Raw genomic sequence first — 16,530 nt, 5'->3', positions numbered from 1 at the left:
AGAGGAGACACAGCTGGCCACTTTTGGGGGCGGGGCAGGGTACCTATGTCATTAGACCCCATCCCGTCACGGCAAACTGCTGCGAATCGCGGGAGCGTGAGGAGGAGGCGGGACTAGATGATGCATTTCTGCATCATTTAGCCCCACCCCCTCCATACGGAGCCATGATTCACGGCATTTATGCTGCAATTCCCGGAAATCAGCTCGCCATCCTGCCCGCTTTATCCGGATACTCTTCCGGTAGGTAAGTATGCTGTACGCCCCACATTAAAGTGTTTCCCTCTGCTGTGTCAGACACCCAACATTATAGTGACTGATTCCTACTCTGTGTCACAGCCAACATTATAGAGTCACTGCTCCTCACCCTCCCCACACACCCTCTGTAACACTAAAAGGATTACGTTATTAAATTATTTATTTCTCAAGCATCAAATAAGTTACAACAAACTTGTAGGTGTAACCCCTCCTACACCCTCTGTAAAGGGTCACCAGGTTACTAACCCCCTTGCTGTCTAATATTTACCTGTCTTTAACCTCCCATTAAGTGGTGTATTGCCTCCACCCAAGTATTAATAGTCATTATGGGCATACTTGGGATAACCCTTTTAAAAGTTATAATTAACGTCTATGTTTTAATAGGGAGCTATGCAACCCATATACTATGACACAGGATATTACAGTGTACACCTGTTATTCTTTCCCCGAGATTCTTTAAGTGTTCTAGAATCCTTTAGGCAAATAATATACTTATTAAATATAATTCCAACATTTTTGTATTAGCATTTTCTTTAGAAATAGCAACATAACTTTCAGGTACACCTCAGACAATAGCATGCACCGTTTGTACATATATATGTATTTACGTTTTAATTGAACAAAAGAACAATACTATACACCGATGACAAAAATGAATATACATATTAAACCTTAGTGTCCATGTCAATTGCTGAAAGTCATAGTGTATCTCCTTGGTTAAGTAACTGTAAGTAGATTATTCTTCATCTACCTTTAGTGTTATCCTCTCCTCTAAACTTAACTTTCCAATGTCCATAAATATATAGATGCTTTCCTGAGAAATATGACCAGTTATACGATTATGTAGAATGATGGCTGTGGTGCTGCCTAAGGCTCAATGCTTTACACTTCTTAGCACTTTTAGTTTATTTATCCTTTCCCTGCTGACTGTATGTCACTTTGCAGCTTAGGATGTTGCTTTTAAAATACCTATGTCTAAGTCCCTATTTAACTGCATACCTTGCAACAGTGTCTGTCAGTACCAGTCTTTAGGTAATATTAGCTACTTTATAGTCTATTAGTTATACAGTAGATGAAGATCCCTCATTGTCCATAGTACTGCATTGGCAGTATGATTTATAACCACACCCTGAGTTTTATCAATTAACTGTAGTGAACTTAGGAGCTCATTCAGACCCATTCGCTATGCTGCGCTCTCTCGCAGCCGTCAGGGGGCGGATATGCAAATTCCGCGATCGCACAGCCAGGCTTAAGGACGCCCTCTATGTCTTAGAGAGCGACGGCAGAGTAGAGCTCATTCAGACCTGTGCACTATGCTGCGCTCTCTCGCAGCCGTAAGGGTCGAATATGCCAATTCAGCGATCGCACGGCCAGGTTTAAGGACACCCTCTATGTCTTAGAGATCGACGGCAGAGTGATTGCACGCCGGGGTAATGACACCCACTTTTCATTCTAAGCACACGTCATCTCCAGGAAGTGTATGATTAATCAGTAACATCGAGAGCCATCTGAGCTGCTCGCAACCCTTGAGGTAGATCCTACCCTTCCGCAAGCACTACGATCACTGCAGGCTGAAAAACAACCAGGTGACATGTACAATGACGCTTCCATGCTAATTATGTATACCCAAAGAACGCCATTTTGACGCTCAGACACGCCTGTGTTCGTTCATCCACTCCCCCGTTTTCCTGGACCTTCCACCTTTTTCCACCCACAAACTGTCACTTAAAGTAGCGCTCAGTCTTTGTGCTATGAGCACACGATTCCCGATCGAAGTGACTAGTTCGCGCACGTGCACTGCGACTTATACGCATACGCAGTTTGCAACAATCGCCTGGCTGCGAGAGAGCACAGCATTGCGAACAGGTCTGAATGAGCTCCTTAGTTCAAATAACCAGTTATTATTTCTCCCAAACGGTTGGCACTTAGACTCAGTAACTGGTATGGTGTTATTAAGAGTGCAGTGTCTCCCTATCAGCCCCTGCTCTGTGACTGACACTGCCTCTGGGTGGCCGCCTATAAGAAACTGTGCTGGCCTCCAAACCTCACACTGGCTCCACGTTTCCGATCACCATTCGCCGCTGACAGCCGACTGCCTTAGGGACTCCACTGCCGCCGGAAACCAGACCACCACTGCCACCTCTCTGGGAGGGTGAGTAACTCGGCTCCTCATCAGCTTCACAGCTCCTGCTGTGACAAGCTCCCTCTATGGCTCCACCCCCCTGTGCCTGGCAGCCCTCCATACAGGGGCATTTCTAGAGAGGAGGGGGCCCATGTGCAGTCTCCGACACGGGCCCCTTCCTCTCCGCCCGGTGGCCGGCAGCGCACTGAGCTGTGCGCGGCCAGCGCCGGAGTTATAGACTCTGGGCACTAGAGTGTACCCAGAGTCTATAGTGTCTGCACAGGTCACCGGGAAAATGGCCACGGTGGCCATTTTCCCTGTACTGCGCATGCGCAAACAACGGGACAATGGCCGCCGTGGCCATTTTCCAGTCATTTTACAGTGCCGGACACCCGCACCGACGTGGGGCTCCGGAGAGGTAAGTAATATTTTGGGTGGAGGCTGTGCGGTGTGAGGACCCCCTGGACCCAGGGGCCCATGTTCCCCGCACACACTGCACCCATTATAGATATGCCCCTGTCTCCATAGCTCAGCTGCCGCACAGGGCACAGGGGGGTGGAACTCAAGGAAGTGATCTCCAGACAAACTGTCAGCTGTAGGGATGGCCATCGACCATCGGTGATTCATAATCGTTTATGGCCGATGTCGAATGCTTTTACCATTGATGGGGGAGTACCAGGTGATTTCCCTCCATCGATGGTAAAGCATACCCAAATGTTTTTTTGGTTTTTTTTGCAAGGTGCTGGGACACTAAGCATAGCTCCGCCCCTGACACCACAAAACCCCACCCCCAGGATCTAATTGGCCCATGGGCCAGTCAGTCAAATAATATGGATGACCATTGGTTGGTGAAACCATCGATGGTTATCCATTGCATAGTTGTTACCATCGATGGTCACTTGCTAAATGGCATCCCTAGTCAGCTGCTGCTGTCAGCTCTTATATCACATTCTAAAAACCAGACCCAAACCAAATCACTCCCACCTATATTACCTTGCCCCTTCTTCTACAGTGCATGTGCATCCCATACACTCAGGAACATCCCCATCAGAGAAAGAAGTGCCACACAAACTGTCATTTAAAAGCATGAAACATATATACTTTTTTTCTCATAAATTGTACATGCATATCCTTTACTATAGGCTATTTCTTAGTGAATAAATTGGGCATGTTTTACCTCAAACTTGGATATATATGAATGAAATTATATATACTTGTACACAAATCCACTTTTAGTAACATACATCACATATTTTTATAACATTTTAAATTGTAGATATATGAATTATATTTGTATATAAATATATATATATATAGACTGTGTGTGTATATATATATATTTATATATATATACAGAGCCGTAACTAGACTTTTTGGTGCCCTGTGCCAGAAAGAGCATTGGCCCTCTCCCCCATTATTTTTCAAATAGAGACATAAGAAATGCACCCGAAAAAGGGCCATGGCCACATGGGGAACAGCCAGGGAAGACATAGGGGAGGCCAGGAGATGCTGGGGATAAAAGAAGAGGAAGCTACAAATTAGAATGATAATAAAAAGAACATTTACAGGCCCAAACAGCGCCCCCTGCCAGGTCGCACTACCCTAGTTACGGCCCTGTGTATATATATATATAGAGAGAGAGAGAGAGAGAGAGAGAGAGAGAGAGAGAGAGAGAGAGAGAGAGAGAGAGAGCTCAGTGGACTTGCAATCAGCAGCATACAGAAATCTGTTCGCCACAACAGTTTAAATCAACGTTTCAGAATTTAATCTTTCGTCAGGATACAGACATATCTTGGTGGACTAGAAGAAGCACTGTCACACATAAAAAGCAGTATACATATTCTGAAATGTGTGTGTGTTTTCTTACTTGTACATTTCTTCATAAGACCACCTCGGCGCAGTGCATTTCGGCTCAGCCTGCAATGAAAGTTGTCCTCCCAAAATTCAGCAAACCAGACATTTCTTCTGTTGTTATCTAGTGTCCGACTGGTAAAATACCGGTCAAACCCTAAGACAAGTAGGAAAACAGCAATTTGTAATAATAAAGAAAGCAAATAAAATACACACACAAATATAAATATATATATACATACTGCATATATGTAATTGTAGAAGTACTTTTTTGGAAATAATATCTGTATAAATAAAGGGCCTGATTCTGAGTCACATGCAGCTCCGTATAAAGCCACATCCCGTGAGCTTTAGCATGGACAGATCTCGATCCTGCACTCACATACATGAAATGGGTGTTTCTGGGTGGCCACTGAGAACCATCTTGCGAGACTGTCATGGGAGTATCGTGGGCATGTAGCCAGAGTTGTGCATATGCCGAGGGGATGCCTATTTCATACAGATCTCTTACACCCAGCATAGGGTTGGTGTAAGCCCCAATACTAGTGATTGCTGGCAGAATCTGTGAGCAGAAATAGTGAGGTAACACGATTCGCATGAATGACACCAGCAATCGGTTAGCTATATATTCGCATTCCGAAGCTGTGTGAAACTCAGAAATAGGCCTATAGTGTTTTTTCCATCTGTTTCTTTTATGTGATACTTGATGCCAGTGGGTGCACAGGAACTCTGACAATTTCTTTGAACTACTTATTGGCCCTGAAACATGCAAGTAGTTTAGATACCTCAGTGCTGCCAGAATATTTATTTATATGATGTATGATAGGAGATGTTCGCATGATAGTTGTGCCAGTGAGTAGAAGAAATAGCAGAGATATGACACATCCACTCAGAGAGGGGTTTGCATGAGCAGTAGTACAGAAGCAAGATGTTTTTATGTCCTTGAGCAATGAAATGCAGGTGTGTGTATTCTGCTCTGGAACAAGATATATACACACACACGCATGCGCACACATGAGTAAGTATGTGAATAATATGTGTGTGTTCATGTATGAACAATTAAAATATATATATAGTAGAGATACATTCAAAATAGCTGGCAGTCTGTGCCCTATATATGTGTGTTTAGGCGGTACATTATTCTATATAATACAAAGTGATATATGTAAAATAGTCTGTAAATGATGCTCATATTTAAGTAGTGATGTCATCACTTATATTTAGAGATTAGTAATGTCACTCTTGCAAAAATAACATAAATATGGAGAGTAGTGAAGTTTCTAGTGTCACATTACTCATTCTGACAGTTTTCTGTAATAGAAAATATAATTGTCAGTGAAAATAAAGCTTCTGAATATGAGGATCTTTTATGAAAAAAAACGTGTTTTGTTTTAAATTGAACTTGTGTATTATAATGAATAATATTTCCCCTTGCTGTAGTGTAAACATTAAAGTCACATCAGAGTTGTCAGTGTTGGCGATGTGGTAAGTCTTTGCTTGGAACTGCTAACTACTATTGTTGGGGAGCTTATTTAGCTGCAGTTGTGCAACTTACGTATAAAAGAATGCATTTTAAAGCTCACAATATATATAGTACTGATTCCTAACAAAACATTTTAAAAATAATGAAGTGTGTAGAAACTACAGTGATTGGGATTGATTTTTCCTTGTATTTTCGGATCGATAATCCTAATAGTAATATAATAAATCACAAATATAATATGAATAATTATCTAATTTATTGCCATATAATCATAGTATAATACTATAGTAGGGTCGTAGAATAGACATAATTGTCAGCATGCAATTGAATTAAAAATTATCACCACAATTGCCTATATTGTTAACATAAAAATTATAAATTATATTATCAAAAAAGTAATGCATCCTATAAATTATATTGTTACAAACCATTAGTCCGTCAATTTCATATGTATAATAAAAAATTATTTGGTTCAGAATCTCATATTATGATAGCATACTGAAGAGAATATACAGTATATACATTTTTAATTTACCTTTATCAAATAAGTTCGTATAGCTATGATTTAGCTCTATAAGAACATTTTACACTAAATGCTTTCCTCATATTTAATGGCGCTCTATCTGTTCAATTTGCCTGTACTATCAAAATGTTTTTTATCTCTGAAATTAATTTATTATATGTTTGGCTATAATGCTTAGGTCAGATTGTCTTGACTCTGTTTAGCTTGTACCTCTTCTGGGCAGTATGTAATTGTTCATGTTAATCGTTGCTCATGCAAAGATAGTAATATGTGGCACACACTAATTTACAGAGGGACAGAATCACACCTAGGGGAATATTCTAGTGTTTCTGAAGTGCAACGCTCTCAACAGTCCTCTTCCCCTACCTCTGCCCTGAAGACACCTCTGCATTTCAGCTTGTACTTGTTCACCACCACTTTGCCATGCAGTGCGATAGTGAATGGGTCAAATCTCCTAAAATCCAAACACTCCCAGTAAATCGGGGCAAACATCCTGGCTCTTGGGATGGTAGGACAATCCACCAGATATCGGACTGTATCGTATGATTTGGGGTAGTTATCAGGAGGTAAATTCAAGTAACATAGACATACAGTGCATCCGGAAAGTATTCACAGCGCTTCACTTTTTGCACATTTTGTTATGTTACAGCCTTATTCCAAAATGGAATAAATTCAGCTCTCAAAATTCTACACACAATACCCCATAATGACAACGTGTAAAAAGTCACATGTACATAAGTATTCACAGCCTTTGCTCAATACTTTGTTGATGCACCTTTGGCAGCAATTACAGCCTTAAGTCTTTTTGAATATGATGCCACAAGCTTGGCACACCAATCTTTGGGCAGTTTCGCCCATTCCTCTTTGCAGCACCTCTCAAGCTCCATCAGGTTGGATGGGAAGCGTCGGTGCACAGCCATTTTCAGATCTCTCCAGAGATGTTCAATCGGATTCAAGTCTGGGCTCTGGCTGGACCACTCAAGGACATTCACAGAGTTGTCCTGAAGCCACTCCTTTGATATCTTGGCTGTGTGCTTAAGGTCATTGTCCTGCTGAAAGATGAACCGTCGCCCCAGTCTGAGGTCAAGAGCGCTCTGGAGCAGGTTTTCATCCAAGATGTCTCTGTACATTGCTGCATTCATCTTTCCCTCTATCCTGACTAGTCTCCTAGTTCCTGCCGCTGGAAAACATCCCCACAGCATGATGCTGCCACCACCATGCTTCACTGTAGGGATGGTATTGGCCTGGTGATGAGCGGTGCCTGGTTTCCTCCAAACATAATGCCTGGCATTCACACCATCGAGTTCAATCTTTGTCTCAGCAGACCAGAGAATTTGTTTATCATGGTCTGAGAGTCCTTCAGGTGCATTTTGGCAAACTCCAGGCGGGCTGCCATGTGCTTCCATCTGGCCCCTCTACCATACAGGCCTGATTGGTGGATTGCTGCAGAGATGGTTGTCCCTCTGGAAGGGTCTCCTCTCTCCACAGAGGAATGCTGTAGCTCTGACAGAATGACCATCGGGTTCTTGGTCACCTCCCTGACTAGGGCCCTTCTCCCACGATCGCTCAGTTTAGACAGCCGGCCAACTCTAGGAAGAGTCCTGGTGGTTCCAAACTTCTTCCATTTACGGATGATGGAGGCCACTGTGCTCATTGGGACCTTCAAAGCAGCAAATATTTTTCTGTACCCTTCCCCAGATTTGTGCCTCGAGACAATCCGGAGGTCTACAGACAATTCCTTGGACTTCATACTTGGTTTCTGCTCTGACATACACTGTCAAGTGTGGGACCTTATATAGACAGGTGTATGCCTTTCAAAATCATATCCAAACAACTGAATTTACCACAGGTAGACTCCATTTAAGCTGTAGGAACATCTCAAGGATGATCAGTGGAGACAGGATGCACCTGAGCTCAGTTTTGAGCTTTATGGCAAAGGCTGTGAATACTTATGTACATGTGATTTTTTAGTTTGTTTGTTTTTATTAAATTTGCAAAAATCTCAAAAAAACTTTTTACACATTGTCGTTATGGGGTATTGTGTGTAGAATTTTGAGGACAAAAATGAATTTATTCCATTTTGGAATAAGGCTGTAACGTAACAAAATGTGGAAAAAGTGAAGCGCTGTGAATACTTTCAGGATGCACTGTACATAATTTGGACAGCACTCCTGGCACTCTGGTAAGACATCACTTGGCCAAAAGTGTCTGGTAAAAATCTTCAGATCCCACCATCCACGTCAGATTGAGGGATTTGGCCCAAAGATAGTGAGAACAGGTGTTTAGATCCCAGGTGGGTTCTGAAGTTTGGGGAGCACCCACAGAGGGCTGATTAGTTATAATAGTTTTAATTCTGTGAATCATTGTGTGTGCTGGTATATTGCAGACCCGCCATGCCGGATATCCAGAATCGGACATCCTTATATCCGGAGCCCATAGAATAGATAATCACAAATTTATGTTGTACTGCTATCTATGTATACTGTAGTATACAATATTACCAACCCTAGAGTTTATTATTTTCTATTTTTAAAGTCCCTAAATGTGAATTCATATGAAGTGACCTGTACATGAATAGTTGCAAACTGTGTTATTATGATGTTTATTGTACACATTATATGAGTTTGCACTAATGTAAAAGTATCCATGGTCATGTGACTTCCTTTAGTTAATTGAGAGCCCTATTTAAGTAGATAAGGGTGAATAGACCCATACACTTAATTTCACTTTAAAAAAATCCAGTCCCAGATAAAATGAGTCATGGAATTCAGGGCCTGATTCAGAGCCGCTTGCGAGCGCTCGCAAGCGGGTCAATGTTGCCCAAGTGCGCATGCGCATGACGGAGGCGGCTCCGTCATGCGCATGCGTGAGAACCGAATAACGACGGCCAAGCCGTCGTTATGGGTCTCGCACCAAAGGGGGCATGCTGTCGATGGTGATTGACAGCACGCCCCCTTTGGTGGGCGTGCCGAGGGCGTGGCACCCCAGACGGAGGCATTCCCATGGGAACGCCTACCATCTGGGGCCGGCCCCACTGACATCACTAGTGATGTCAGTGGGAGTGCTTTTGGCTCTGATAGAGCCGAAAGCACTCCAGGGCTTGCGGCAGACGAGACCCTACCACAAGGGTCTCGTCGCAAGCCCGATGGTCGCGATGGTCTTGACCATCGTGACCATCATTTTGGCCGCTCGCTTTAGCTGTGGGTGGTCACCCACAACTATGCGAGCGGCCAGGAGGCTGCTCCAAAAGGAAAGAGGGACGGCCCTGATTCAGAGCGAGCGCTCTGTCAGAGCGTCCGGCTCTGAATCAGGGCCTCTGTCCACTTTGACCAGGGAGCATCAGCTGCTATGTATTCCGGCTTTACCTTGCAGGAGGATGAACCGCTACTTGTATTTTTAATTTTACACTATGAGATATATAGGGGTCTATTTATGATGTTAATTATCAGAGTCCGAACATACATCATTGCTCCGGTGCGGAGACAACTGATCCAAAAATAAGCTGTCCCCGCGAGCGGCTTCACTGCTCGGAGCAGTGACACTAGTGCGCATGTGTAATTACAGGTCACGCATGCGCACTAGAGCCCTGACGTCCGGCGAAAGGAGCTGGACAGGAGCAGAGGGTTCCCTCTTCGCAACCCGAGACTCCTCACCATAGGGAAGGAGTGAGTTGCGATCTACTAGTGGGAGCAAACGCCATCTGAAGATGGCAAATGCTCCCGCACCGAAGTTTCGAAAATATATTTTTGGAGCTTGATGAATTGTCCCCATACTAGTGTATGCGGACAGTGGGCCATTTCCCCACGAGAAAGGTAAGTAGGAGATATCTGTGATATCTCCTGCTTTACCCTCTTGATGAATGGCCCGATAACTTAATTTCTACAATTGCAGGTGAAAATTTTCATTTTCACCTGCTTTTGTAGAGATTAAGTGATGATGAATAGGCCCCATAGTCTTTTTGAGGTCATCTATAGAATATGTGCATGATTGACAATATGCGGTAAAAATCTATTTCAGATACTATTGCCGCAATCGTGGCAAACAGCCCTTCTCAGAGCACCAAGCATCTTATAAATGTTTTTTTTTGCTTGAATGTGCATCTTAGTCACAAGTCATGAGACACCGCCACTTCCCAAGATGGCACAGATGAGTTCGATATGCAGCATTTGTATATCTGTGTTACCAAGTCTGAATCAGTATACAAAGTGCTACAATGCAGCATCCACAGTTTTTTTTCATGTAAAGTTCCATTGTACAGATTCAGACTCAGTCACACAGAGATATAAGTGCTGCATATTAAATCAATCAGTGCAGTCTCGTGAATTGGTTTTGTCGCATCTTGCTGCTCTTGCAACTAAGATGCACATTCAAGCGAAAAAAATTGTGAAAAACCGCTCGGCGCAGCTCATTCTCCCCAGGCATTACATGGAATGGCGTAATGAGTCTAAATGTTTGAGGGCACATCTGTAAGCATACATATATTTTTTTTTGTTGAGTACGGGTCAAACTCAGTCAGCTGCCACCCCCATCTCACCCGCCACTTCCCAGCTTGCTCTCCAGCTTCTCCCTCCCGTTCTCCACCCCCCGCCCTTCTTCTACCTTGCCCCTTCCCAATAGCCTCCTCCATTCCCAAACCATTTCTGTCCCAGCACGCATGTGCATATTATAACACCTAATGTGTACAGTGCGTGCAGCGAGAGCTGGGGCATGCTCCATACATGTTAGATGTGACATGCACATGCCCCAGCCATGATTAGGCCATCAGACAAACGTGCGTGATGACCTAATTTTAATCAGGCTCCAATTTTATAATAATTTATATATACACATACACACACACACACACAATAGCTTGCAATTCTTATCAACACCCTAAAAAGTCAACAGATTTGTCTGCCTTACAAATGATGCTTACACAGATAGCTCCAGGCAGTACTTTTAGTGCAAATCAGTAGGCTCAAACTCATGATACATTAATTGTCTGCAGACTTAGAAAAAAAATAAAAACTGAAAATTACTGCTTTCATAAGTATTCAACTCTTGTACTGTAGAAGCTCCAAGTTTACACAGATCAAGCATATTGTCCTAACAAATGGCTTTCACTTAGCCTCTACCTGAGTATCATTTAAAAAAGGTCAGCTTTTATGTATAAAAGATCCCTTAATTCAAATAACATTGCTCATATTGTGAATATGAAGGAAAGCTGTGAAAATGAAGACCAAAAAGTATCCTAAGGAAATGAAAAATAAAGTTATAGACATGCACAAGAAAGGAAAAAGCTACAAAATAATATCCAAGTGTGAAGATATGGAAGCTGCATCCTACAACCCAGACACTGTCTAGACAAGGCTGTCCCTCAAAACTCAGCATCAAAGCAAGAAGGAGATTTGGATGTGAAGCCACAGAGAAGCCAGCTCTAACTTTGAAGGAGCTTCAGAGTTCAATGGCTGAGGCTGGAGTGGAGGTGCACCCAGGGCTGGCAACAGAAATCTCGGGCCCGGTACACTGATGTCTCTGGGGACCCCACCTTCTCACCACCACCCCCGATCCCGCACATCCCTCCCCTGCATGTGTGATATGTGAAGCATGATATTGTTAACTGAAATATATGCCAGCATTTAAATAAAGTAAAAATACACTATGGCTTACCACACTGTCTCTATGTCACTGATGATGCAGGCTGTAGTTCTTGTCTGCCATCTCTTCCAAGGTATTCTTGATGACAGTACTGTGGATGCCTCAGGGGTAGGAGGGATGGTGTCTGCAGCCAGCCATCCTCAGTCCTCTGCCCCTCATCACCTTTCTCAAATTCAGCCTCTCATCACCATCCTCAGCCCAGAAACCTCCCATCACCTTCCTGTGTCCACAGCCCCCATCCTCAGTCCCCAGCTCCTATCACCTTCTGCCTCCAGCCCCCATCACCTTCCTCTGTCCCCAGCCCCTATCACCTTCTGTCCCAGCCCCCATCACCTTTCTCTGCCCCCAATCCCTGTCACCTTCCTCTGCCCCTTCACCTTCATGCATCTCCAGCCCCATCACCTTCCTCTTCCCACAGCCCCATTACCGTCCTCTGCCCCTTCATCTTCTTCCATCCTCAGCCCACATCACCTTCCTCTGCCCCCAGCTAGTGTCACCTTCTTCCCCCAGCCCATGTCACATTTTAACCCCAGCCCGTGTCACCTTCTGCTCCAGCCCCAGTCACCTTCCTCTGTCCCCAGCCCCTATCATCTTCTTCTGTCCCCAGCCCCCATCACCTTCCTCTGCCCCAGCCCATATCAGCTTCCTATGCCCCCTTCACCTTCCGTCCTCAGCACCCAGCCCCTACTCCTCTATCATCACCTATCCCCAGTAGCAACCATCCCCTCAGCAGCGCAGTCTACCTGATGGCCCAGCATGGAAGACGTGCGGCAACGTGACCTATGACATCATGCCGCTGCGTTGCACACTTAAAGGTCAGGCCCAGACCGGGGCTGCAGCTAAGCCACCTGGAAGAACCCAGAGCTGCCCGGGCCAGGCTACAAGGGACTCGGAGCTGAGGCTGGGCGGTGACTATGGGTCCCGGCAGCTGCGGCCCGGCAGGAACAATAAGTCTGCGGCCTTGTATTGTGCTTGTCCGGTCCATGGGGCCCCTCTGGACCTCGGGGCCTGGTATGAGTGTACCTGCAGTCCCCCCTGTCACCGGGCCTGGGTGCACCAGTAAACCATATCAAGAACTCTATATATAAATGGCCTGTATGGAAGGGTGGCTAGAAAGAAGCAATTGCTAAAGAATATCCACATCTGAAGTTTGCCAGAAAACATCGGAGTGACACAGCTAATACGTGGGATAATTTTTTCTGGTCAGATGAGTCAAAAGTTAATCTTTCTGGCCTCATAGCAAAACATTGTATGTGGCATAAACCTAACACTGGCCAATGCTCAGCAAACACCATCCCAACTCTAGGCATGCACTGACTCTGGGTGACCGATGGGCTACAACAAAACCACCCCCTCTCCCTGGACACACACCACTAATCATCACCTACCCACACCTGCAGGACACAGACCACTTACCATCACCCACCCACACCCGTCGGACTTACCTCTCCACACACACATGCCCTGTTAACACAACCCACTCACCATTTACCTACCCCCCCCAAAGACATAGACCACCCACCCCACCCAGGTTACCTGACTTTTTTACATTTCCGTGCAGTTGGGCGGGCACTCTATGAAGACCGGCAGCACTGTCTACTGCTCTGCTCCTAACTGCCCTGGCTGCACTTCTTGGGAGCTGGCTGGTGACATGGCGGCGCCGGATTTGCGCATCTGCCAACATCATTGTTACACAGTCCTACCCCCAGGTGCACTGTGACTGCTGGGATCGCATACCTACAGTATGATCCTAACAGTGAAGTACAGTATCGGAATGGCAGCATCATGTTGTGTGGATGCTTTTTCTCAACGGGACTAGGCAGATACTGTACTTCAAGACAGCCTGTTTCAGTATGTAGAAAAACTAAAGCTTGAGAGAAAGTTTACCTTTCAGCAGGACAATGATCCAAAGCACAAGGCCAAAGCAACACTGGCAGGGTTGAGCAACAAAACGGTGAACGTTCTACAATGGCCAATTCATAGTCCAGATCTCATTCCAGTTAAGAATCTATGGCACTATTTGGAAATTGCAATTCACAAACATAGGCCCTCATTCAGAGCCGGACGCTCTGAGCAGAGCGCTCGCTCTGAATGAGGGCCGTCCTCCATAAAAATGGAGCGTCCTCCTGGACGCTCGTATAGCTGTGGGTCACCACCCACAGCACATACGAGCGTGCAGGATGATGGTCGCGATGGTCGCGACCATCGCCAGTGCGACCAGAAGCCTGTGGTCGGGGTTTTCGACCACAAGCCCTGGAGTGATTTTGGCTCTATCAGAGCCAAAATCACTCCCACTGACATCACTAGTGATGTCAGTGGGGCCGGCTTCTGACGGTAGGCGTTCCCTTGGGAACGCCTCCGTCTGGGAGACACGCCCCCGGCACGCCCACCAAAGGGCCATCAATCAACATCGACAGCACGCCCCCTTTGATCAGACACAACGAGCGAAGGAAAGTCCTTCGCTCGTCGCGTCTGGCGCATGCGCACGATGGAGCTCCCTCTGTCGTGCGCATGCGCAGTGCACACCATCGACCCACTTGCGAGCGGATAGCCGCTTGCGAGTGGGTCTGAATGAGGCCCATAATCCAACCAACCCAAAGCAAATCTGCAAGGAAGAATGGGCAAAAATCACTCCCAGACAGTGTGCAAACCTGGTAGAAACTTACCCCTATAGACTTACAGCTGGTATTGCAGCAAAAGGTGGTTGTACCAAGTACTAGTCTCCAAGTGTTGAATACTTAAGCAAGCAGCCATTTTCTTTTTATTAAAAAAAAAAATCTGCAGAAAAAAGATGAAATATGGCTCTGAAAAGCCAACTGGTTTACACTAAAAATACTGTCTGGAACAATCTGTATAAGTGTCATTTGTTATACAGATAGTTGACTTTTCTAGGCGTATTAGATAGATAGATAGATAGATAGATAGATAGATAGATAGATAGATAGATAGATAGATAGATAGATAGATAGATAGATAGATAGATAGATAGATAGATAGATGAGAACATGAGATTTTGTGGTGTTTAGGATAACAGCAAAGATTGTGCTAATAATATCCAATAATGGCATGTTAGTAAACCTCTGACTGATGCCCGTCTGGGCAATATAGTGACGGATCCTTCTGCCACTTCCTCTTGCTGCAGGACTGGTGAGATCTTGGAGCCCCAACTGTCAGACCCAACCCACATGAAGTGACCTGTTTGGTTTGCCCTCTTTGCTGCAGCAAGCACTCGCCTGTAGAAGACAGGGTGATGAGAAAATGAAAGTAAAACAACAAGATTCAGTAAAGTGGATAAATGAGATATAAAACATGAATGAATATTAGCCTGTGACACTTATGTCAGCTATGATTACATCACAAGGGCTAGTACCGCAAATCCTATTACCATTCAATTTAATTAAAATTGGCACAGAAAACAGCCAGCAAAAAGCATTCACTGTTTCTAAAATAATTTTTAGCTATAAGACAGGCTCTCCCTGTTGACAAAGCATTCTTTAACATCCACTATATAAAAATGCTACCAATGTAATTCTAAATACAGTATACAATAGCTGCATGGGTGCTAGTCTGAATGTGATGATAAAGTATTAAGTTACAGATCAGATTTATTTTATGTAGCAGAAGCCAGATGACACTAAACAAAAGTGTTAAAGGGGAATAACACAGAAATAGGTACTAGAATATTATCACTATGCACCTTGTAGGAGTTTCAAGTTGTGAAAAGCTGAGCCCGTGTGTACTGTATACTGGGGCTAGAATTCTAGCACAGAGGATGAAGAACAGCAATTCAAAGAGACGACAGCCAGCACACTTTGTAAAATGTCTCATATGCAAAATTAGCAAAATATTGACATTTAACACCGTTAATAAACAACATAGATTTCAGTGCTGGTGGCCTCCTGCCACTATTCCTTTGCACTTTGACCCTGAGGGCCTGATTTAGAGATGTACGCTAATGCATTCGCAGCTACAATCCCGCACGCAGCTGCTGTGCAAAATATGCTAATGCTGTAGAGGCTGGAAATGTATTGACGCCCACAAGCGGCTTGGCAGATACAAGCAAGTGCGCACAACTACACAGCCACCGTCGCAGATCATTCGATAACTGGCCATCTGAGTAGCTGTTCAGTCATGCAGAATGGCCGCCTGAACTGAGATGTCAGAACCACTTTATCTGTTTACTGGATCGCAGATGCAGGGTATGACGCCACCCAAAAACAGCCAGGACATGCCTGCATTTTTGGCCACCACTACCTGTTACCTCCCCCAAATGGTTCCTGACTAGCAATCACTTTGCAAAGTAATATTCACAGCGAGCGGAAACGCAAAGGTACCATGGTGTGTGCAGTGCGACCATGATGCATGCGCAGTCGACCAATAATTGCTCAACTGTGTAAATATCGGAATAGCATACGTCTCTGAATCAGGCCCTGAGTTCCAATGTACATTCACCTGTTCAGCTATCCACAACTACAAGCTCAATAGGCTTTAGCTGTAGTAAATATCAAATTAAGCCTCCTCTTAAGCCGGGTCCACATCGCCCATTGTGTACCCGCTATGTCGCTGATGATCATGCGCTCCTGCGCACCTGATGACATCGCCCATCAGTCCTGCATGCAGGTCCAACGGGCGATATCGTCATTGGGGGCCATGCTGCCG

The 16,530-nt window shown here is 44.7% G+C and overlaps 1 protein-coding gene across 1 annotated transcript in view; it reads right to left on the bottom strand.

The window, feature by feature from the left end:
• The window catches only part of GRM4 (glutamate metabotropic receptor 4), a 330,292-nt gene that overhangs the window by 75,279 nt on the left and 238,483 nt on the right, over positions 1-16,530 (bottom strand). Inside the window, exons 5-6 of the mRNA XM_088464206.1 lie at positions 14,950-15,104; positions 4,245-4,385 (exon numbers count right to left, since the gene is read on the bottom strand). Of these exons, the coding sequence (XP_088320332.1) occupies positions 4,245-4,385; positions 14,950-15,104 (296 nt within the window). The remainder of the gene's footprint in view (positions 1-4,244; positions 4,386-14,949; positions 15,105-16,530) is intronic.

This window comes from Taudactylus pleione, unplaced genomic scaffold (genome assembly GCF_031769625.1).
Source record: "Taudactylus pleione unplaced genomic scaffold, aTauple2 ptg001607l, whole genome shotgun sequence".
Lineage (NCBI taxonomy): Eukaryota > Metazoa > Chordata > Amphibia > Anura > Myobatrachidae > Taudactylus > Taudactylus pleione.
This window is presented reverse-complemented; position numbering and strand designations above follow the sequence as displayed.